General features: G+C 44.5%; 1 protein-coding gene and 1 long non-coding RNA gene across 2 annotated transcripts in view; both read left to right on the plus strand.

Annotated features, from left to right (window-relative positions):
- The window catches only part of LOC309341374, a 376013-nt gene that overhangs the window by 216932 nt on the left and 138833 nt on the right, over positions 1-20248 (plus strand). The gene's annotated exons all lie outside the window — the stretch shown is intronic.
- PDX1 (pancreatic and duodenal homeobox 1) overlaps positions 12780-20248 on the plus strand; it is a 16515-nt gene continuing 9046 nt past the window's right edge. The window contains exon 1 of the mRNA XM_081860745.1: positions 12780-13260. Within this exon, the coding sequence (XP_081716871.1) occupies positions 12825-13260 (436 nt within the window). The 5' untranslated portion in view covers positions 12780-12824. The remainder of the gene's footprint in view (positions 13261-20248) is intronic.

Consider the following 20248-nt stretch of genomic DNA (forward strand, 5'->3'; position numbering starts at 1 on the left):
GCTCTTTTGGTGTGTTTTTTATTGGGTTGTTATTTTTGTTTCGATTTTATGCCTTCAATATTTTATGAGAACCGCCCTGAGACCTTCGGGTATAGGGCGGTATCAGTGGCGTCACAACGGGGTGGGGCGGTGTACCCCAGGTTCCACATCTGGGAGGGTGACAAGGCGGCACCGCGCGGGCTGCTTGCCCTGCCACCCCGCACTGGGTGCAGCAGTGTGAGCAGCCATTGCGCCTCTGCAGCCACATGTGGAAGATCCTCCGTTCGCAGCTGCAGGCTTGAGCAGAGGATCCCGGCGCCAGCGGCAAACCGCTATGTACAGTGCATGCGTCATACATAGCAACGCTGCACGTGCGCCCTACATAGCGATGCCCCGCCCCGGGTGTCACGATGCCTTCATTCGCTCCTGGGTGGTATGTAAAGGTAAAGGGACCCCTGCCCGTTAGGTCCAGTTGCGGAGGACTCTGGGGTTGCAGCACTCATCTCGCTTCACTGGCCAAGGGAGCCTGTGTACAGCTTCCGGGTCATATAGCAAACCAGAGCAGTGCACGGAAATGCCGTTTACCTTCCTGCCTATTAATCTACTTGCACTATGACGTGCTTTCGAACTGCTGGGTTGGCAGGAGCAGGGGCCGAGCAACGGGAGCTCACCCCATCACGGGGATTCGAACCGCTGACCTTCCGATCGGCAAGCCCTAGGCTCTGTGGTTTTGACCACAGCACCACCCGCATCCCTGGGTGGTATAGTAAGTAAGTACGTAAGTACGTAAGTACGTAAGTACGTAAGTAAGTAAGTAAGTAAGTAAGTAAGTAAGTAAGTAAAGAGCCAGTGTGGTATAGTGGTTAAGAGCGGTAGTCTCGTAATCTGGTGAACAGGGTTTGTGTCTCCGCTCCTCCACATGCAGCTGCTGGGTGACCTTGGGCTAGTCACACTTCTCTGAAGTCTCTCAGCCCCACTCACCTCACAGAGTGTTTGTTGTGGGGGAGGAAGGGAAAGGAGAATGTTAGCCGCTTTGAGACTCCTTCAGGTAGTGATAAAGCGGGATATCAAATCCAAACTCTTCTTCTCTTCTAAATAAACAAATAAATAAATGTGCTCACCTTCAGGCCTGGAATTTCCACAGGGACAGGGATTCTTGTGAGGAGCTCTCTTCATAAGCTTAAAAGCTTAGTGGGTAGGTAGGGAAACTTGTTAAGACTTCACAACTCCTGTAATGAAGTGGGTTCCTTGACCCTTGCTCCTCCTAGACCAAACTAACCCCTGTTAACCCCTTGCCCTATAAGAGCCCCTGAGCTGCATTTGGCTCTTTCCATGCCACCCAGACTGTACCATTAATTTGCTATAACAAAGTATCATTCCTGTACTTATAAGGAAGGGTGCCTGCATTCACGTTTTGAGCAGAAGTCAAGAAACTTGGGAAGTCCAAGAAACCAAGAGTTCAGTGCAGTTTCGAAAGATATAGTCCACCATCTTGATTCAAAATGGTGTCCAGTTGTATCCAGACACAGACAAATACCTGCTCCTGGATGTCAGGAACCATCATGCAAAATTTGGTTATGATGTCTTAGAAAGTATTGAAATGCACAGCAATTAGTGAGCAGCTTCCCAAAATATATGGTGGATTAAAATGATGTGGGGATTAGTGGATTTACATAGTGATTTTTATATGTTGAGTGTTGTATGTGGCTTAGACATTTTTCTTTGCTATTATAATAGTATAATATAATTAATATATTAAATTATTAACATGTTTAAATAAATACATAATTGATTGGGGACACCTGGAATACCTGCCTAAGATGGTAGAAAGCAATCCTGACCTACTCTGCATTCACTCTTGACAGTCATCACTTCCTGTTGCAGTCATTTGTAAGCTGGCCCTTGGTGGGCTTCTCCCTTGCATTTTTGAAATGCTTTGAAAAATCTGCATTCTGAAGAAAGATATGGTGAGAAGAGGCGGCACAAACTGCCGCTGTGAAGTAGCAGCTATTTCTACAACTTCTACAGAAGACCGTGCCATTTTGATTTACCCAGTGCCTGGATACTGGGCTTAAGCACACACACACACACACACACACACACACACACACACACAAGCTTTTCTTCCTAACAGCTTCTGTTGCTCTTAGCTGGCTTAACATTCCCTTATCACCTGTTCATACAGGCAGAATTAAAGAGAATTAGCTGTAAATCATATAAAATTCATGTACTTTTAAAGGAAACTGTTTGTTCTACTAAGAAATGCTCATTAGAGAGAGTGGCTTACATCAGGACACCAGCTAATGGTTCTCCCTGGAGAGGAATCAATTTGCACTGCTTTTTATTGCCTTCCCTCTGTTTGTCCGGCTTGGCTTGGTGTGATAGTTGTTGTTGCCGCAAATGTGTCACCGTCAGCTCTGGGTGGATTTACCATTCGGAGAGAACAGCTCAAGTGAAAGTGACTTGGGGTTTTATGGAGTAAGCGGTGTTTACAGGAACTTCACTGCCACGATCACCTGTTGTTTACAATGTATAGGGCAGATGTACCATGGCAATTGGTTGCCTTCATAATGGGAAGCCGGCCCTACCATTGGAAACACATGACAAGTGCATTTTGTCCCCAAAGGCTTATTTGGTATTATAAAAAAGAGGATTTTATGTGGCTATGTTCTCTGTAATGGTAGCAGCCTGTAGAACTCAGAAGCAAAATGGTTGCCCCACAAATGGTTTATACCAGTGGTTTCCAAGCTTTGGGGGGCTGCTACCCGCTTGGTTCCACAATTCACTCCCAGTGCCCTCTTAAACCTGCCCTTTGGCTGATTCATATTCTACAGCCTTTTACATGTGTCTTTGGAAAGGGTATTGTTTTGCTGTTTTGTTTTACTTCTTTAGTTGGTTTTATCCTGTATTTTATTCTGTGAACCTCCCTGCTATCTTATGACCAAGGGTGGTATATAAATAAGATAAGATCATAAAAACAGAACAGCAGATTGCATGACCAGCTAAGGAAGATAATAACAGAATGAAATTTAAAACACTAACAAATAATTGCACATTTCATTAAATTCCAATTAAAACTATTTTGTTTAATTAATTCAACAAAAGGGATGAACTTGATCTAGTGACACAAGCATTTCAAAAACTGATAGTCATTTACACCTTCACTGTCTTCCTATTGCCTTTTAACACCCTGCTAAGTAAGTAAGGGACGCGGGTGGCGCTGTGGGTTAAACCACAGAGCCTAGGACTTGCCAATCAGAAGGTCGGCGGTTCAAATCCCCGCAATGGGGTGAGCTCCAAATTGCACAGTGTAAATTGCACAGTTGCAGATGTGACCCAAGAGGCTAGGCCCTGGTTTAGAACCAAGGTTTAACCCAAATAAGACACTGAAATGAAGACGTGGGTGATTTATTAGTAATAATTACAACAGCAACATAGTATGAAAGCCTCTTTACCAAAGAACATAGGAAGAGTTTGCAGAATTTCAGACATCTGACAGAATTACATTTCTCCTTCTCTCTCTTTTTTAAAAAAATATTTTTTATTGAATTTTCAAATTGTAACAACAAATTATCCACATATCTTAATTGAACAATTTATATATCCATATTTCTCCCCTCCTGCCTCTTTGGCTTCCCCCGTATTTCCATATTATGTTGTCTCTCTTATGTATCCTCTCTGTCAGCTTAGCCAGTTCCACATAGTCCATAAGCTTGACTTGCCATTCTTCCTCTGTTGGAGTTTTCTCTGTTTTCCATACTTGTGCTAATAAAATTCTTGCTGCTGTTGTCGCATACATAAACAACCTCCAGTTTCCCTCTCTTATATCATGATCTAAAATTCCGAGCAGGAAAAGTTCTGGTTTTTTAAACAAAGGTTTTATTCAACATTTTTTTCAATTCATTATATATCATTTCCCAATATTCTTTAACCTTCTTGCATTCCCACCATACATGAAAAAAGTACCATCTTTCTCTTTGCATCTCCAACATAGCTTAGATCCTGTTTTGTACATTTTTGCAATTTTTTCTGGTGTGATATACCATCTATATATCATTTTCAAATAATTTCCTCTTAATAATATACAATCTGTAAACTTTAAATTTGTTTTCCATAAACTTTCCCATTCCTCCAACTGTATATTCTGCCCAACATCCTGAGTCCATTTTATTTGTGCTGATTTTACCATCTCATCTAAAGTCTCTCCACATAGCAAAATGTTATATGCTTTCTTCAATAATAAATTCAAATTATATTCACATTAATAGGAAAACCCTTCTAATTCACATTTTCTGAACTACAAGGGCCCAAACACAGCTGCCTTGTAATAATCAAAACTTACCTGAATTTTCACAATGCGGTTCTCCAACCAAGCAATGTGCACTAGGACAAAGCATGCACTGGGGTAAAGTGTGCATAAAAATGCACATTCTCCCGAAAGTAACTTATAAAAGTGTGGTATATTACAGGAAAGTGGTTTGCAACAATGTGCACTTTAGGCAAAGCTGCATCGAAAAATGTGTCTATTAGGAGAAATGCAGATGAATTTTCGTAAATACTTTCTTGGAAAAAAACAATGTGAATTGGTGTGTAAATGTGGAGAACTGGAATGTAAATATGAGAAACTGAGAGAAACTGAACTAGACATGTTCACCCATCCCTACTCATGAGACAAGTATCCCAACCATGGGAATATCTTTTTTTTTTAATAGTAATTTTTATTAACAATTTTTTGTTTAAATCACAATGCCAATAAAACAATACAATATAACATCTCTTAACATAGATCTTTTCACTTCTTTGGACTCCCTCGCATCTCCCGCTCCTGTGTTCCTGTTTATAAAATTTTATTCAACAAATTTATCCCCTTATTTCTAATCTTAATATCTAATTTTCCAATGTTACATCTTCCAAATTTTTATCTTTTCTTAAATTTAGCTTATCTTCATAATTCACAACCATGGGAATATCACTGATGAGCTCTGGTCTACAAAATAGGCTTGATGGCCTGGTTATTGGTTATATTAAATGGTATCTTAGAGATAATAGTTGGGATTTAGGTTTTAGATCATATTTTGGAAAGTCCTTCTCCAAGACTTTCTTTCTCTGTTGGTGGAAACCTTAAAGCCAGGATGGGGGGTTACAGATGAGCTAAAGAAGAAGCTATAGCATCTATCTCATTCCTGTTAATAGAATGCATTTTCACTGTCCTTACTATAATTGTTTTACTGCCCTTTATGTTTATTTATCCATAAGGGCTGCTGTTAAATGGCTTGGGAGGGCAATTGCCTAATGGCTCGATATTGAATCAAATGCTCAGTGGCCTTTGGATGATATTGAGAGTAGGGGAGGCCCAAATGGGTTCTTGAAGGAAGCTTTTGCCCAGCAAAATTGATCTGCTGGGTTTTTCATGCCAAGGATATAGACCTACCTTTAAGGGAAGAACTCAACTTCCTCCTGTTTTCACACTCAGTGAGATAAATTCTGCTGTTTTAAGTTATTTGTTTCCCATAGTGAAAAATTTCCAAAGCAGCATACAATTTAAAAAACAACAATCATATTAGGTTTGTTAGGGGTGCTACAGTTCCTAGGATTATTTGATGGAAGGCATGTGCTGTTAATATGCTTCAAATTTATGGTGCATATGCAACCATAGCCATCATAACTAGTAGCTATGAATAGCCTCATCCTCCATGAATTTCTCCAATCCTCTTTTAAAGCCATCCAAGTTGGTGGCCAACTATGGAGCAAATTCCATAGTTTAACTACGGACTGCACAAACACATTTACCTATCCTGAATCTTCCCACATTCGGTTTCATTGGGTGCCCATGAGTTCTAGCATTCTGAGAAAAGGAGAAAAGGAGAAGAAACTTTTCTCTATCCACTTTCTCTTCTCAATGCTGTGCATAATTTTATAAGCTTCTGTCATGTCACCTCTTACAGGACTTTTCTGTAAACTAAGAAGTTCACCATACTGCATGGCACAGTCTCTTTGATCATTTTGGTTGTCCTTTTCCAACAGTATCTTAAGAATCCCAGGAAGGAGCAAATCTGGTGCAAACTCCTCTCTGAGAGCCAGCCTGTTCATGTGGCCATAGACCAGGGATCTTCCATGAGCCTGGTTCTCAGCCTGAAAAGCAAGATGAGTGCAGAACCCCATAGTTGCCTTTGACTGGACTTAACCGTCCAGGGGTCCTACGCAAAAGCCTTTGACTGTGTCGACCACAGCAAACCGTGGCAAGTTCTTAAAGAAATGGGAGTGCCTGATCACCTCATCTGTCTCCTGAGAAATCTCTATGTGGGACAATAAGCTACAGTTAGAACTGGATATGGAACAACTGATTGGTTCAAAATTTGGAAAGGAGTACGACAAGGCTGTATATTGTCTCCCGGTTTATTTAACTTATATGCAGAATTCATCATGTGAAAGGCTGACCTGGAATTAAGACTGCCAAAAGAAATATCAACAACCTCAGATATGCAGATGACACAACCTTGATGGCAGAAAGTGAGGAGGAATTACAGAACCTTTTAATGAGGGTGAAAGAGGAGAGCGCAAAATATGGTCTGAAGCTCAACATCAAAAAAATGAAGATCATGGCCACTGGGCCCATCACCTCCTGGCAAATAGAAGGGGAAGAAATGGAGGCAGTGAGAGATTTTACTTTCTTGGGTTCCATGATCACTGCAGATGGTGACAGCAGTCACAAAATTAAAAGACGCCTGCTTCTTGGGACAAAAGCGATGACAAACCTAGACAGCATCTTAAAAAGCAGAGACATCACCTTGCCGACAAAGGTCTGTATAGTTAAAGCTATGGTTTTTGCAGTAGTCATGTATGGAAGTGAGAGTTGGACCATAAAGAAGGCTGACCGCCGAAGAATTGATGCTTTTGAATTATGGTGCTGGAGGAGACTCTTGAGAGTCCCATGGACTGCTAGAAGATCAAACTTCTCCATTCTGAAGGAAATCAGCCTTGAGTGCTCACTGGAAAGACAGTTCCTGAAGTTGAGGCTCCAGTACTTTGGCCACCTCATGAGAAGAGAAGATTCCCTGGAAAAGATCCTGATGTTGGGAAAGATTGAGGGCACAAGGAGAAGGGGACAGCAGAGGACGAGATGGTTGGACATGTGGGAATGTTCAAGGATGCAGGAGAGGATATATTGACTGATTATATCCTTATCCAACTTGTGTTAACAAGTTCCCAAAATATCAGCAGAGTAAAACATTCCCCTTTATTTTAAGTTTGCAATGGCAGCGTGTGCTCAGGCTTGCTTAAGCCTCTATAATAATCACTCTGGTAATTTCCCCTTATTCCCTCTTAAAATAGAAGACACGACACAGTCCTTTACAAAAGTATACAAAGAGTTTACTCATATTCTGTGCACATCAGATCCCAGAAGGCAGACAGCTTAATGAAGTAATATACATTTGGATTCTATCTTATAAGAAGATAGTCCCTTTCTCCTCTCTTGGCTGGGAGCCAAGAGGGCATCTTTAGCTTAGTAGATGTTGCTTCTTTGAAGGAAGAGGAGAGAGATGGCTGCCCCTGCCCTGTGCTTTTGTCATTACCTGCACAGGTGAGGCCACACCCACCTCTAGTCACATGCGGAGGAAGTCTGTCCCAGCCCAGAGGGAAACAGGAAGTTTACCTGCTGGCTAGACAAAAATCCCTCCCCATGTCTAAACATGTACACTCTAGGAATGTTGTAATTGACTGCTCTTGTGTTTTACATCCCACAGAACAGTGTTCTCGAAGCTACCAGCATGAGTTTGACCAAACTGCGGGAGGCAGTGGAAGACAGGAGTGCCTGGCGTGCTCTGGTCCAGGGGGTCACAAAGAGTTAGACATGACTAAACAACACCAACAACACCAACAACACATATATGCAATTATATTATGGAGCAGGACAGTCTCCTCCAACCCCCACTGTTGGTATGTTTATAAAGCATGCTTTTGGGCAAGTGAGATCTTGCTCCACCTACTATTGACCTCCCAGCCTTCCACCTTGCCAGTCCCAATGGGGATCGGCCTTTGGGTGACCAGCCCATTGCCAGCCAAACTAGGACAGAACTTCAGGCCAAAGCATTTCAGCAGCATCTGTTCACACCATCGGTAAATGGCAGAAGTGTTGAGTCATCAAGTGATACGGCATGAGTGTGTGAACTGTGCTTTGAACAGTGGGAGAAGTTCAGGATCATTGGCCAGGTGCAGAATACAAATAAAAGGGCCTGTACGAGAGGAGAGGTGTGGGAGAAGAGCAATCTGCTCATTGCTTTCTCTCTCCCGCCCCTATGTGTATTTCCTCCTAGGTTCTTCAGTTTGGCCAAAGTTGCTCCCTTCATTTCTCCTCTTCTGGGTGCCAGAAGAAACCAGATGCAATGTGGGAACCCGTGAAGCAACGAGATGGGTTTAATTTCCAAGGGAAAGCTGCAATTAGGCAAAGAGTGCAAAGTCAATACGAGTAGTGCATGAGCGAGAGTGCGCAAGCGAGCGAGAGACCAGGGAAGGGAAATGATCTTTGTCCTTTGGGCAGCTTTCCGCCCCCTCATAGCCGCGTCGCCAAGTCAACCAGTCCCAGCTGGGAAGGAGCGGATTACTCATCTCCAGGGGTCAACCTCTTTCAGGCTACCAAACTAGCCCTGGGCTAATCAATGGTTCTCAAGCTAGATGCACCACCACATCCATTATACAATGAGCTCATTCACAGATCCTACAACACATGGATGGTGGTGGGTGGTGGGGGAGAAGTAACCTATCGGTCAAATCTTTACCCTGTTGTGCATTCTCTCTCTCTCTCTCTCTCTGCCAGGTGGCTTTTTCACCTGAGAAAGAACACACACCTCATAGATACCTGTGCAAAGATATCACCTGGACAGAGAGATTTGTGCATACTAAATAGTGGCACATTTGTGCCTACTCAGACATAGGCAAGGGTCCATGAGATGGGTCTGAGCAGGCACAAATGTGCCACTATTTCTTGCACATCTCCCTGTCCAGGTGATGATGCCTTTACATGTTGATGTGTAGCAGCAGTTTACAGTCGATTCACCTTGCACGCAGCATCAGGCTGTCAGAAAGCTCCTTTCCAGTGGTGATGGTGTATATGGGGAAAGGGAAAGTTGGAAAGTTCCCTGTTGTGTTTTGCAGTTCCCCTGAGTGCATTGCACAGAGGAAGCATGCCAGTGCCACCACTGCTATGGGCATGAAAACACAGGCGCAAAACCACTACATATTTTTCAGATGTTACTTTCCCCCCGGTACTGTGGCTTTGAGCAAAGCCTTTCTATGCCCTGCATGTAGGGTGAGTAATACTTCCAAACCATCCCTTAGAGCAGAGTTCAGATAAGTGGAGTCTACTCTTTTCTTTCCTCTAGTGGGCCACCACCTGGAACCAGATGCCAAATAGTGGCTCAAGAGGTGGAACCAGTTGCCTACTGTGCTCCATGAGCTATGGCTATACTGGGATGGCTTACATAACAGAAGTACAAATTAATATCTAAGTTGCTGCAGATTGTTGATTCTAAGTGCCTAATTCAGGATGAGTGTGCATTTCTGCAGATGCTGTTGTTAAACAACAGGGAATTAGAAACTCTTTCTGATCTACTGCAAATCGTTCTGTGATCTACCAGTAGACATGGGTCCATCTTCTGCCCACCGCTGCTCTAGTACAGTATGTGCATTAGGCACATGCCCCTTTAAGAAAAACGCCATCCATGCTTGTACTCAAAGTCACTACAGGGAAATTGAGGGCAAGTTAAGCAAAACAAGGTTGAGAGTGAATTTGAAAATCCTCATCCTGCGCCAGGGGGAATTGAAGGCAGGCAGAGCTGGATGGGTCAGGTGGGGGGTGGGACCCCAGGGACCACGGCTCTTCCCCCTCCCCAAAAGTGTCCTATTCCAAGAACAAGCTCTCATTATTTGTATGGAAGCAGTAAATTAAAGAGGCTGTTTTTTCAAAGCATCCTAATGTGGGGTAAATCAGCCAGTGGCGTAGCGTGGGGGGTGCAGGGGGGCCCGGCCGCACCAGGCGCAACATCTGGGGGTTAGGGTTAGGGGGCGCAAATCCACGGGTTAGGGGCGCAAATTACTTGCCTTGCCCCGGGTGCTGACAACCCACGCTACGCCGCTGAAATCAGCCCAAATGGGCTCCTAAAGGAAGCTTCTGCCCAGCAAAATGGATCTGGTGGGTTTTTAATCCCAAGGGAAGGCTCTCAACTTCCATCTATTTTCACACTCAGTGAGACAAATTCTGTTGTTTTGAGTTGTTTGTTTCAAAGATTTCTATCCCACAGTGAAAATTTTCCAGTTAACAAAAAAACACCTAAAATCAGATTAAAATCTGACCTTCATCCTTGCTTTCATATTTCTTGCATTGTGTTTTTATACTAAAAGCCTGTAGGTAGGGCTCAAATCACCTTTGGGTTGATATAGTATTATTAGGTACTCTAGTAGTAATAATACTCAGGGCACAATCTAGCCAAAAATTAAGCACATGTAGTATTTTATGAAAGATTTAACCATGTGCTTAACTTTGCCATTGAAATCCACCGGGTTTTAAAATGCCAAATATTGGCTGAATTATCCCCTTATTATGTAAGTACCAGGCTTTTCCTTTGTTTGAATATTCAGAGTGCTGCACAAATATCACCACTGTGATCCTGTAAGCAGCCTGTAAACTAGGCCAGGGTTATTATGCCCATTTTGCAGTTGCCAGAAAGGAAGTGATGAGGCTGAGAGAAAACATTTCCTTTTCAGGCAGCATACAGCCCAGGCCTATGCACAATACAGAGGTTACCCCCCTCAGTAACTATGCATATGATTGCAGAGGGGAGACTGAGCCAAGGCAGAAATCTCTACTGAGACACACAAATTGATTTACTATTAAACCAGTCATAAAAATAATAAATAACAATGAATAAGAGAGGTTAACCCAAGGGCAACACGTTTTTAGGGTGGAGACTGGACAGCCCGAATGACCACCCTCCTCCAAAATAATATAATAAATGAAATCAATTTTGGATCATTTTACAAACAGATAATTTGCTAGCCTTTAATGTTATCCAAGACGACAGCAAGCTGCTGTATATAGCAACAACAACAATAAATACGCAAATATTTGTTAAGCATGTAAGCAAGGAATTGGAGGAGGCCTGGGAGCATGAAGAGTTTTAGGAAGTGTTTCTTTTCTGTTTGCACGCTGAGTCTCCTTGCTGCAGGAACTGAGAAAGTTGATAAGGGACTGGTGGCCTTTTCTAATCTCTGGCTGATAGAATTCACCCAGGTCGACAGGTTTCCCAGGTTGGAGGTTTAAAAAATCCAACAATCCTGGACACTTGTTGATTGAGCTTAAACAAACGTGCGGGAAAGCGGGGCCTGGCCACCTGCCCTGTTCTCCACGACGTGGAGGACGGTCCCCCACACCTTTAAGCCCTCCCTCCCTCCCTCCCCAAACACTCTCCCAGGTGCTTTCTTGACCACACAGCAGGCGAGCTGTTAAAGGCCAGCCCTTCGAAACGGCTCCACTGGACTCTGCCCAGCGCAGTGTGTGTGGACTCGTCAACTTGCAACGCAAAAGGCGTCCGGGAAGCACTCAGCACAGTGAGGGCGCGCTTTGCAACCGACTTCAACGGGATGTGGTTTGCGCAATAAGCGATTGGCCATGGCAAGAGACAACGGCCCTTTTTCTTTCACTCATATACCCACGCAAGCCAGGATGGTAGATCCGGATTCGTTTCCATTTGTAACCCGCTCTGGAATTGCATTTGCAGTGAAGAGAGGGTGAGAAAGGTTTTTAACATAATTTATATTTAAATAAAAATAAAAAAAGTCAGGAAAACACGGAGCCTGGATTTCTGCAATCCAGTCAATTCAGTACCACTTACAGTCATCTTCCAGCCAAAGCAGCATAGAGCCACGCTGCACTTTGCGCCCCGGCAACCAGCACAGGAAATTCGTTTTAAACTAGGAAGCAGCAGTAACTTGTTGGGCACAGTGAACGGCCCGCGGATCGGGCGGAGGAGAAAAGGCTCGGCTGCATAACTGATACTCGCGCGCGCGCGCACCTATGTACTCAGGATTCTTTCTTTCTTTTTTTTTATAAAAAGAGGCAGTTCGTAACTACCTGAAAGGTTCTGGTGCAGTGCTGTCTGGGCAGGACCCTAGGGGCAAAAGTACAGCGCTCCACTCAGCAGAATAAGAAAGTGGCGCCCCCCACAACTGAGCAGAGCTGGCTTGCCACATTTTGAAATTAATGAATACACCCCAACTAAAGAGCGCCCGCGCTATGAAGACTATGAAATTCAGAGAATAAAACTCATGCCTCCGATCTGAAACATTCCTGTTTCTAATCCAAAATATGGTTTCAGCTATCCAGGAAGAAAAGCTCTTTGTACATGTTCGAGGACACTCTTGGTTCAGTTACTGTTTCCCTTTTTCCGGGGGCCCCGGCTGTTGCTCCAAGCCAGCAGCAATTATAGCACAACCAAGAGGTGAATGTCTTGCGAATACAGTGAAGTTTATTGGGGAAGGGGACGTTGCTGTTGCTGTTACTATAATTGCTACTATCACCACGTTGCGCGCACACTCACACACCTCAAGAAAGTGAAACTCCCAGGTTCTAAGCTGAAGCAAGCGCGGATTCTTATTGGGAAGGCTCCGCCCAATGGGGGCAGCCAGGCGGGCTCACGCGCCTGCCGGAGAGCCAATGGGAAAGCTTCCCGAGATGTCCTGGTCCTCGGGGCTCACCAGCCGCGGGCGCAGGTGAGTCGCACCTGTCAAAGGCTTCGCAGCGCAGCGCAGCCCTGGCCTGTGCGCGGCTCGCCCCGGTGGCTCCTCCAGCCATGAACAGCGAGGACCAGTTTTACGCCTCCAGCCAGCTCTTCAAGGAGCCGTGCGCCTTTCAGAGATCCCAGCCGCAGGATTATAGCCAGAGCCCCCCCGCGTGCCTGTACATGGGTAGGCAGCCCCAACCGCAGCAGCAGCAGCAGCAGCAGCCCCCATTCCCGAGTGTTTTGGGGGCCTTGGAGCAAGGCAGCCCGCCGGACATTTCCCCCTACGAGGTGCCCCCCATCACCGACGACCCAGGCATTTCACATCTCCATCACCACCCTCACCACCAGCACCACCACTCTCAACTGCCTCACTCGCACCAGGAAGCGCTCCCCTTTGCAGATGGGGCGGACTCCGGGGTGCTAGGGGAGCCCAGAGTGCACTTGCCATTCCCCTGGATGAAATCCACCAAATCCCACGCCTGGAAGGGACAGTGGGCTGGCACGGGTAAGACGCCTTCCCCTCTCTTCTTCTGGCCTCTCTCCTTCTCTCTCGATCCATGCTGAAGCAAGACGCGGCGTCTCGGTCGGGTTTATGCTTTCAACGTGGGCACGGCTCTATGCCTGACTGCCAAGTCGAAGAAATGGGCTTCCAGTCTCTCTTGGGCAAGGGTGGGGGCGAAGGATGGTGATAACGACAACCAGCACTACCTTTGAAATAACTCGATCCCATAAATGCATTCGCAACACAACCCTATAGGGTGGCCAGGCGGGAAAGAAAACCCCATTTGGGGGTTCTTCCAAAGGGGAGCGTGCAAAAGACTGCAATCACACTTGGTAAGGAGGTGCCGCTGAAATAAAATGTGCGTTTTATTGGGTTTTTATGTGCCGGAAGCCGCCCAGAGTGGCTGGGGAATTAATAATAATAATAATAATAATAATAATAATAGCCACTGAAATATACTTAACCAAGCTGAGCGTTCTACATCCCTCCCCAGGGCAGGCAGGAAATATTTCCTCTTCTGGTTGTTAAATCTTCAGAGAGTCTTGGGACACCCTAAGGACTAACAACAAACTTTCACAATAAATCTGTGAGTCTTGAAGGTGCCACAAGAATTTTGGGAGTTACTGCTGTACATCAAACATATAAAACACATGGCTTCCCTCATAGAACCCTGAAAACTCTAGGCTGTTAAGAGTGCTGGGAATTGTAGCTCTGCAGACAAACTACAGTTCCCAGGATTGTGACTGTGTGTGCTTTAAAAACAGTGATTACTCAGCCTTAATGCAGCAATGCTTCTGGATGTTGAAGGTCTTCCATTTCCTGACTGGAGCTGGGGTCACTTTAATGACAACAGACCCAGTCTTGGGAATCCAGGGAGAGATTTATATTTGTATAGCATCTAGCAATCTGTATGTGATGATCTTCTTCTTCTTCTTCTTCTTCTTCTTCTTCTTCTTCTTCTTCTTCTTCTTCTTCTTCATGGCCAGCCTTTAAAGAAACCATTAGGCTGGATCCCTGGTTGCACTTTTCTGATGTAATTAGGAAACAACCAAGAAAGGGAGAGAACTAAGACTACAATCCTGTATTATATGTTTACCTGGAAACACATGAGGCAAGGTGAGGCGACCGCCTCAGGCGGCAGGATCCACAGGGCAGCAGGTCCCAATGTCAACCTTTCTTCCCCCACTTGTTCCTGATGTAGATCTTCCCTTGCCTCTTCTTCCCTGATGTGGAAGGAGGCACCATTTTGGGGTCCAACTCAGGTGCCAAAATGTATTGGGCCAGCCCTGTCCGGGAAACAGTTTTGTTAGATTCAAGTGGGCTTCCTTTTGAGCAGGCATGTATATATAGGATTAAATGAATCCCAGACTCAAATAGAGTATCATTAAGATTAAGGCCACTTGTAAAACAACAACAAAGGTGCCCCATTAACCTGGTCCTGCTACAATAGAAAACCTTACTACAGTGTGTGATGCCTTAGAACTACACAGCAGCCTACCAACAATAATTTATTAGGCAATTAATATTGGGGCAAAAAATTATTTCTGTAATGCCATAATCCTACACAGCAAAGAAGGCAAACACTGAATCAGCTGATCAGTTGAGAGTAAGAACTTAAAGCTGACCTTATCTAAACCGATGCTTGGTTTGCTACTGTTTTGAAAACCAACATATTTGGGAGCTAAAAGTTAGATCCAAAGATGCGAATCACCCCACACTATGACCACTGTGCGTCAAATTCAGCTCCCTTCACTTGCAGTCCGCAAAAGTGTCTCCCCAGACAAAAGTATTCGCCCTTCATGAGACAGTTTCTCGTTTTTGCTCACAGAGCTCCTGGAAAAAGTGGCAAGAATATGTCTTATTATTAAGACATATTATTAAGTCCGTGAAACTTACTTTTGTCTTATTATTAAGACATACTTGGCGGGGGGGGGGTTGCCTCAATCTTAATCAAGTCCTTACTGGTTCTTGGGAATTGAGGACAGCATTTCAGCAAAATTTAAAATGGATTCGGTTTTTTCTTTTATGTTCCGATTCTCTTGGGGCAGGTGGAGAAATCAGTGATCTTACTCCACTTTAACCCCGCTAAGGCAGCCAAGCCACTATGTCTGGATTTAAAGTAGTCTAGTAATCATTTTAGAAAACTTGCTTTGATAAACATTTCTACGTGTTCTCCAAAAAGAAGAGAAAGAGAAAGAAGAAGTGTAAAGGGAAAATTATTTTCCATTTAAATAATTTTGATTCCAAATGCCTTGGTTTCACTGACTTTGGGCAGGTCGGAGATCTTGCATTTTTGTGCAGGAGGCGCGTTTCCTGGTCCGGCGTTTGCTCCAGTTATAACAGGATCTAAACCAGAGCGTGCCAACTAATTTCCTCCACTTAGCCTAGTTACCTTCACGGGGAGCAAAGAGAATTGGGAGCGATAAATTGCCAGAAACCATTTCCATAAAGATTTGCAAGCGGAACCCTGGAAAGGCAATCCACGGAACCGTTCAGCTGTTGCCTCTTGACTTAAGCCAAGTGGAAACTGATTCTGCACTCCAGTAGTAATCGAGCCCCACTGACGTCCGTGGAACTTTTGCATTAATGCGCTGAGGATTAGACTCTTGTTGGTGGCGAAATTGTTTCCTTCACAGTGTAATCCTCTGCACGTTTAGTCGGAGGTATTAGTCTGGTGCCTATTCCCAGGAAAGTGCAAATAGAAATTGCAGTTTAAACCGATTTATTCTCAGTGTCGCCGACAGGACCAAACCGGATTTAGACGGTTTGTTGTGGACGGGGCCTTATACCGAAACCGATGAGAGGGGCTGCCCGCAACTTATGCGTATCGATATGGAATTAAATTCTATTGATTTTTACAGGGATTAGTATCATTAGCACATTTACTAGGGAGTAAGCTCCGTTGAACACAATGGGCCTTGCTTCCTAGCTGTCAGGCGTAACCTTGCGCTGTTAATTTTGGCGACAAGTCTTAACTGGCTTCAGGATCGGGCTCCAGAGCCCCAGCAGGATGGCGCTGCCCAAGGACTCCTGAAGCGCAACTTGCTCTGCTTGAAGTGCCTAGGGCCCGCCTGCCCCGTTGCACCCTAACAAGTGACGCTTTCTGGGCACCAGTTCTACGCACGCGTTTTGGAACAGATTCAGCATAGTTTAAAGCTGCAATCCTCTATTCAGTGACTTCCACTGAATCCAGTGGGGCTTATTTCCAATGTCCATGATCGATCTTCATACGGAATGTACTTCCAAAGGCGATTAGAAGAGATTCAGGAGTCACACTCTGAATCTAAACTTATTGACTTGAGAATAAGGCCCAGATGTTTCCACGGAACTCTTAACAATAAAATATGGTACAAAAGAAATGTCCCCGCTGTAAAGCATGTCAGTATTTTAGTATGATACAAAAAAAAACCAAAAACCCTTGCGTCTATATTTAAAGTTTGCACATTGGTAGGAATCCAGAAAGGGAGATCTGACAGCGGGAAGGCGCCTTCCTTAGACAGCCTATGGATCCAGGTGACCACCCTTCATCTTACCTCAGAGATGCCCTGGCTGCTTTTGATGTGGAGGGATCTGTACAGTCTCTTCCGCAGCTTTGAACTGTGTCTAGTTGGGTTATCTTGAGCCGTACGCACACTGAATAAATAATAAATAATATAAATAATATATATTCTGGCACCTCGCTCTTAAACGAGTATATTTGGGAAAGAACCCACGCCTTCTAGTGGAAATCACAGGCGTTCTTAGCCTTTTCTCATTAGAAGAGATCCCTGCGCCATTGCCATTAACTACCTACAACCATTAAGGCATAAGCCCTAAGAACCCCCTTACTTTGAAATAAATATAATTTAAATCCATGAGGCCCCCTTCACCCATTTATATTGCGTTAGGATCTATGTAAACCCCTACAAAGCTGCAGCCCCGTACAATTAGATGGGAATGCCTGTTGACCGGCGTGGGGCTTGCTTCTGAGTTAACGCATCCATAAACTCGTACATTAAATTCGATTGTAACAACTCCCTGATTCCCAAAACAAAAGTGTTGTTTTGAGCCACTATACAAGTTTCCTCTAGCTCCATTGTCTGAGGCAATGTGTCTCTGAATGACAGCTGCTGGGAATCGCTCCTGGGGGTTTTGCTCGCGGGCTTCCCATGGACACCTGGTTGGCCAGAGTGAGCCTCTGGCCTGATCCATCAGAGCTCTCCGGGTGTTGTTACAGAATTATTGTGTGTCCTTGCTGTTACCAACCGCCAGGCCTTGTCTACTTCTCAATTCCAGATTTTCAGAGATGCCTGAGGCGGCAGCCCTATACACACTTTCCTAGGAGTAAGCCCCCCTGAGCTCAGCTTATTTCTGAGTAAATCTGCATAGGGTTGTACTATAAGAGTCTTATGGCACAAATAGATGTTTTGTAGCGTTCTGTTCTGAGGCTCATTTTGTCAGATGCGCGCGTGTATGTAATTTTCTCTCACTCTCCCCACTTCTCCAAATATATTACGTTTCATACATCTAATGAAATGAACCCTCGTCAGCGAAAGCTTATGCCTCAATAATTCTGTTGTTCCTGAAGGGAACCACAAGCCTCTCTTATTACATCTCATTTTATTTCTACTATTTTTAATTCCACTCTGATTTCACACGGGTTTACAAACTGGAACGATGTCAATATTTACGGATCTATCCGTTTTGTTAGCTTCCAGCTTTTCTCTCTTTCGTTACCCATCCCCCACTTTCGCTGTTTTCCAGCGACATGATCTGGTCAGTGGCCACAAGAGAAAGTCTATTTGTTGCCCCTCTTAAGAACTTTATAGGGATCCCCCTGCCCCCATGTCTGCTATCTGGTGGAACAAAGCCCTTAATGCAATATTTGCAGAAAGGCGTGACCTGGAGCGCGCAAGGCGCAGGGCCGATAACATTGTGCAGCCAGACACAGCTTGCTCCCCCAACTGCCCTTCCTTGATCACCACGGCAGAGAAAACTACAACTTCTTGATCCTCCTCCCTCTCCCCCGTTCCCTCTGGAGAAATGAATAGTAGGTTGGGGAAAGATGGTAATTTAGCATGAGCCTAATAAAATAATCCGGAGTCTGAGCCAAGTAAGTTCTCCGGAGTTGAAGCCCAAGCCTGACTACCTAGGCTTGAGTCAACGGGTCAAGACTTATAGTGCAATCCTATTCATGTTTACACAGAAGTAAGCGTCATTGAGTTCAATGGGGCAGATCTCCAGGTAAGTGCGTACAGATTTGTTGCGTAAGACTGCAATCCAACAGATTCTTCCTCGGGACCAAGTTTCCTCGATTTCAGTAGGATTTACCACCTCTGTAAAATAGATTGAAGACTTTTCAAAGGAGGTTCTGAATAAAGGCTGCAAGCCCATGTTCACTTACTTAGAAGCAAGCGCTCTCTCCATCTAAACAGCGCTGGGAACAAAAAGCTGTCTGTTTTATCCCCCACACAGTAACACTAACTCGGAGACAATCGGGTGGGCCCGAAGTCCTTAACTTTTCCATTTTAGACACTCCTCATGAAAAGAAAATACGAGATCTTCCCGAGTGCTCCGCGCCCGGTAGGCGCGTAATTCTGCAGTTTCTTTAGACGGTATATACTTAATTACACAACCTTATCCTCAAGAGATTCCTAATGGGAAAGAACGATTTGTGATCTACCCTTCCCCACCGGCTAAAAGGCTGGGATGTGTGTGAGGGGATCTAACAGAGTTGTCGCTATATTAGGCTGAATCAGAGGGATGTTTTCTGGCAGCAATTGCCCTCGAAATCTATGGAGCTCCTACCCGTTTCAAGCATTTGCACGCTGAGTTTTTGCTCGAAATGCCACTGAAAGCAGCGTAGAAAACCTGGGTGCAGACTTAACCATGTCTACTTAGAAGTAAGTCCCATCGAAATCCCAGGTAAGTGGGGCTAGGATTGCAGCCTAAACAGCCTTCAGCTGGGATCAGTCCAGAGCTCGTTCCAAACACTCCGCATTGCTAAGGCGGTGTGCACAGTCCTGTTTACTCCGCATGAAGCGCGCTCCCACCGCTGGTTTGGGAAGCGGTGTGTACGAACAGTGTTAGCCACAAACCATATCTCTCCTGTTGTTCCTTGGGAAATACTGCGTTTTGTTGCATTTTCCTCCAAACTAGCTTCCATCCAAATTGAGAAAAGGAACGGACTAGTTGTGTTTTAAGCATGTAATGTGTAGTCAGCGTAAGATAATGCGTAAAGACACAAACACAGTATTTTTGCTGAGTGAGACGTGCTAGACGCTAGATCTGCCCTATGCATTTAACGTGGATATAATTTTGTGTGTTGGGGGGGGAACGTGAGTGTATCTATACCTGCCTCTTTCATAATACTATTTTAAAACAATTATATCTCCCCTTTCCCACCAAGGACAGGACCCAAAGACGCACATCAGGTGCACATACTGACTTGTCCAAGCACAAGAAGATTCTGGATAATTCCCCTTTGTACTGCAGTCCATATCATATCAAAAAGTGCTTTCCCGTTTTTCCTCATTTTCAATACATTTGTCACGCAGCATGGGGGATTGCTTTTTGGAGGAGAAACGTGAGCTTCCGATCTCCCTTGGGCATGAGAATCTTGCCACATGGTTCTTTGAATCCAACTCAAGGTCTTGAGGGCGGCTAAAAACTAAGATGAAGCAATATAATCCATATGTCTCACAGTAAAGCTGACACACCAACCAGCCTACAAAGTAGATGTTATTTCAAAGTAGGAGGTGTTTCAAGGTATATTTCGTATACAATAGAAATCATTCTTTTTTGTTTTCAGTAGTCCTGTTAAAGCTGAAATGAATGTGCCTATGAAAATTCTATGCTGGAATTGTGTACATTGAATACACTCTGGGTGTTGGCCAAATATAAAATATTTTATATTTGCTCCTTTTTGGAATGCAGTAGCCATTTCTCATTTGACAACATTTGATGATTTGGCTGCAGTTGAGGTTCACATTTGATGGCTGACAGAGGACAC

This window comes from Podarcis erhardii (assembly GCF_964252035.2).
Source record: "Podarcis erhardii genome assembly, chromosome: 4".
NCBI lineage: Eukaryota > Metazoa > Chordata > Lepidosauria > Squamata > Lacertidae > Podarcis > Podarcis erhardii.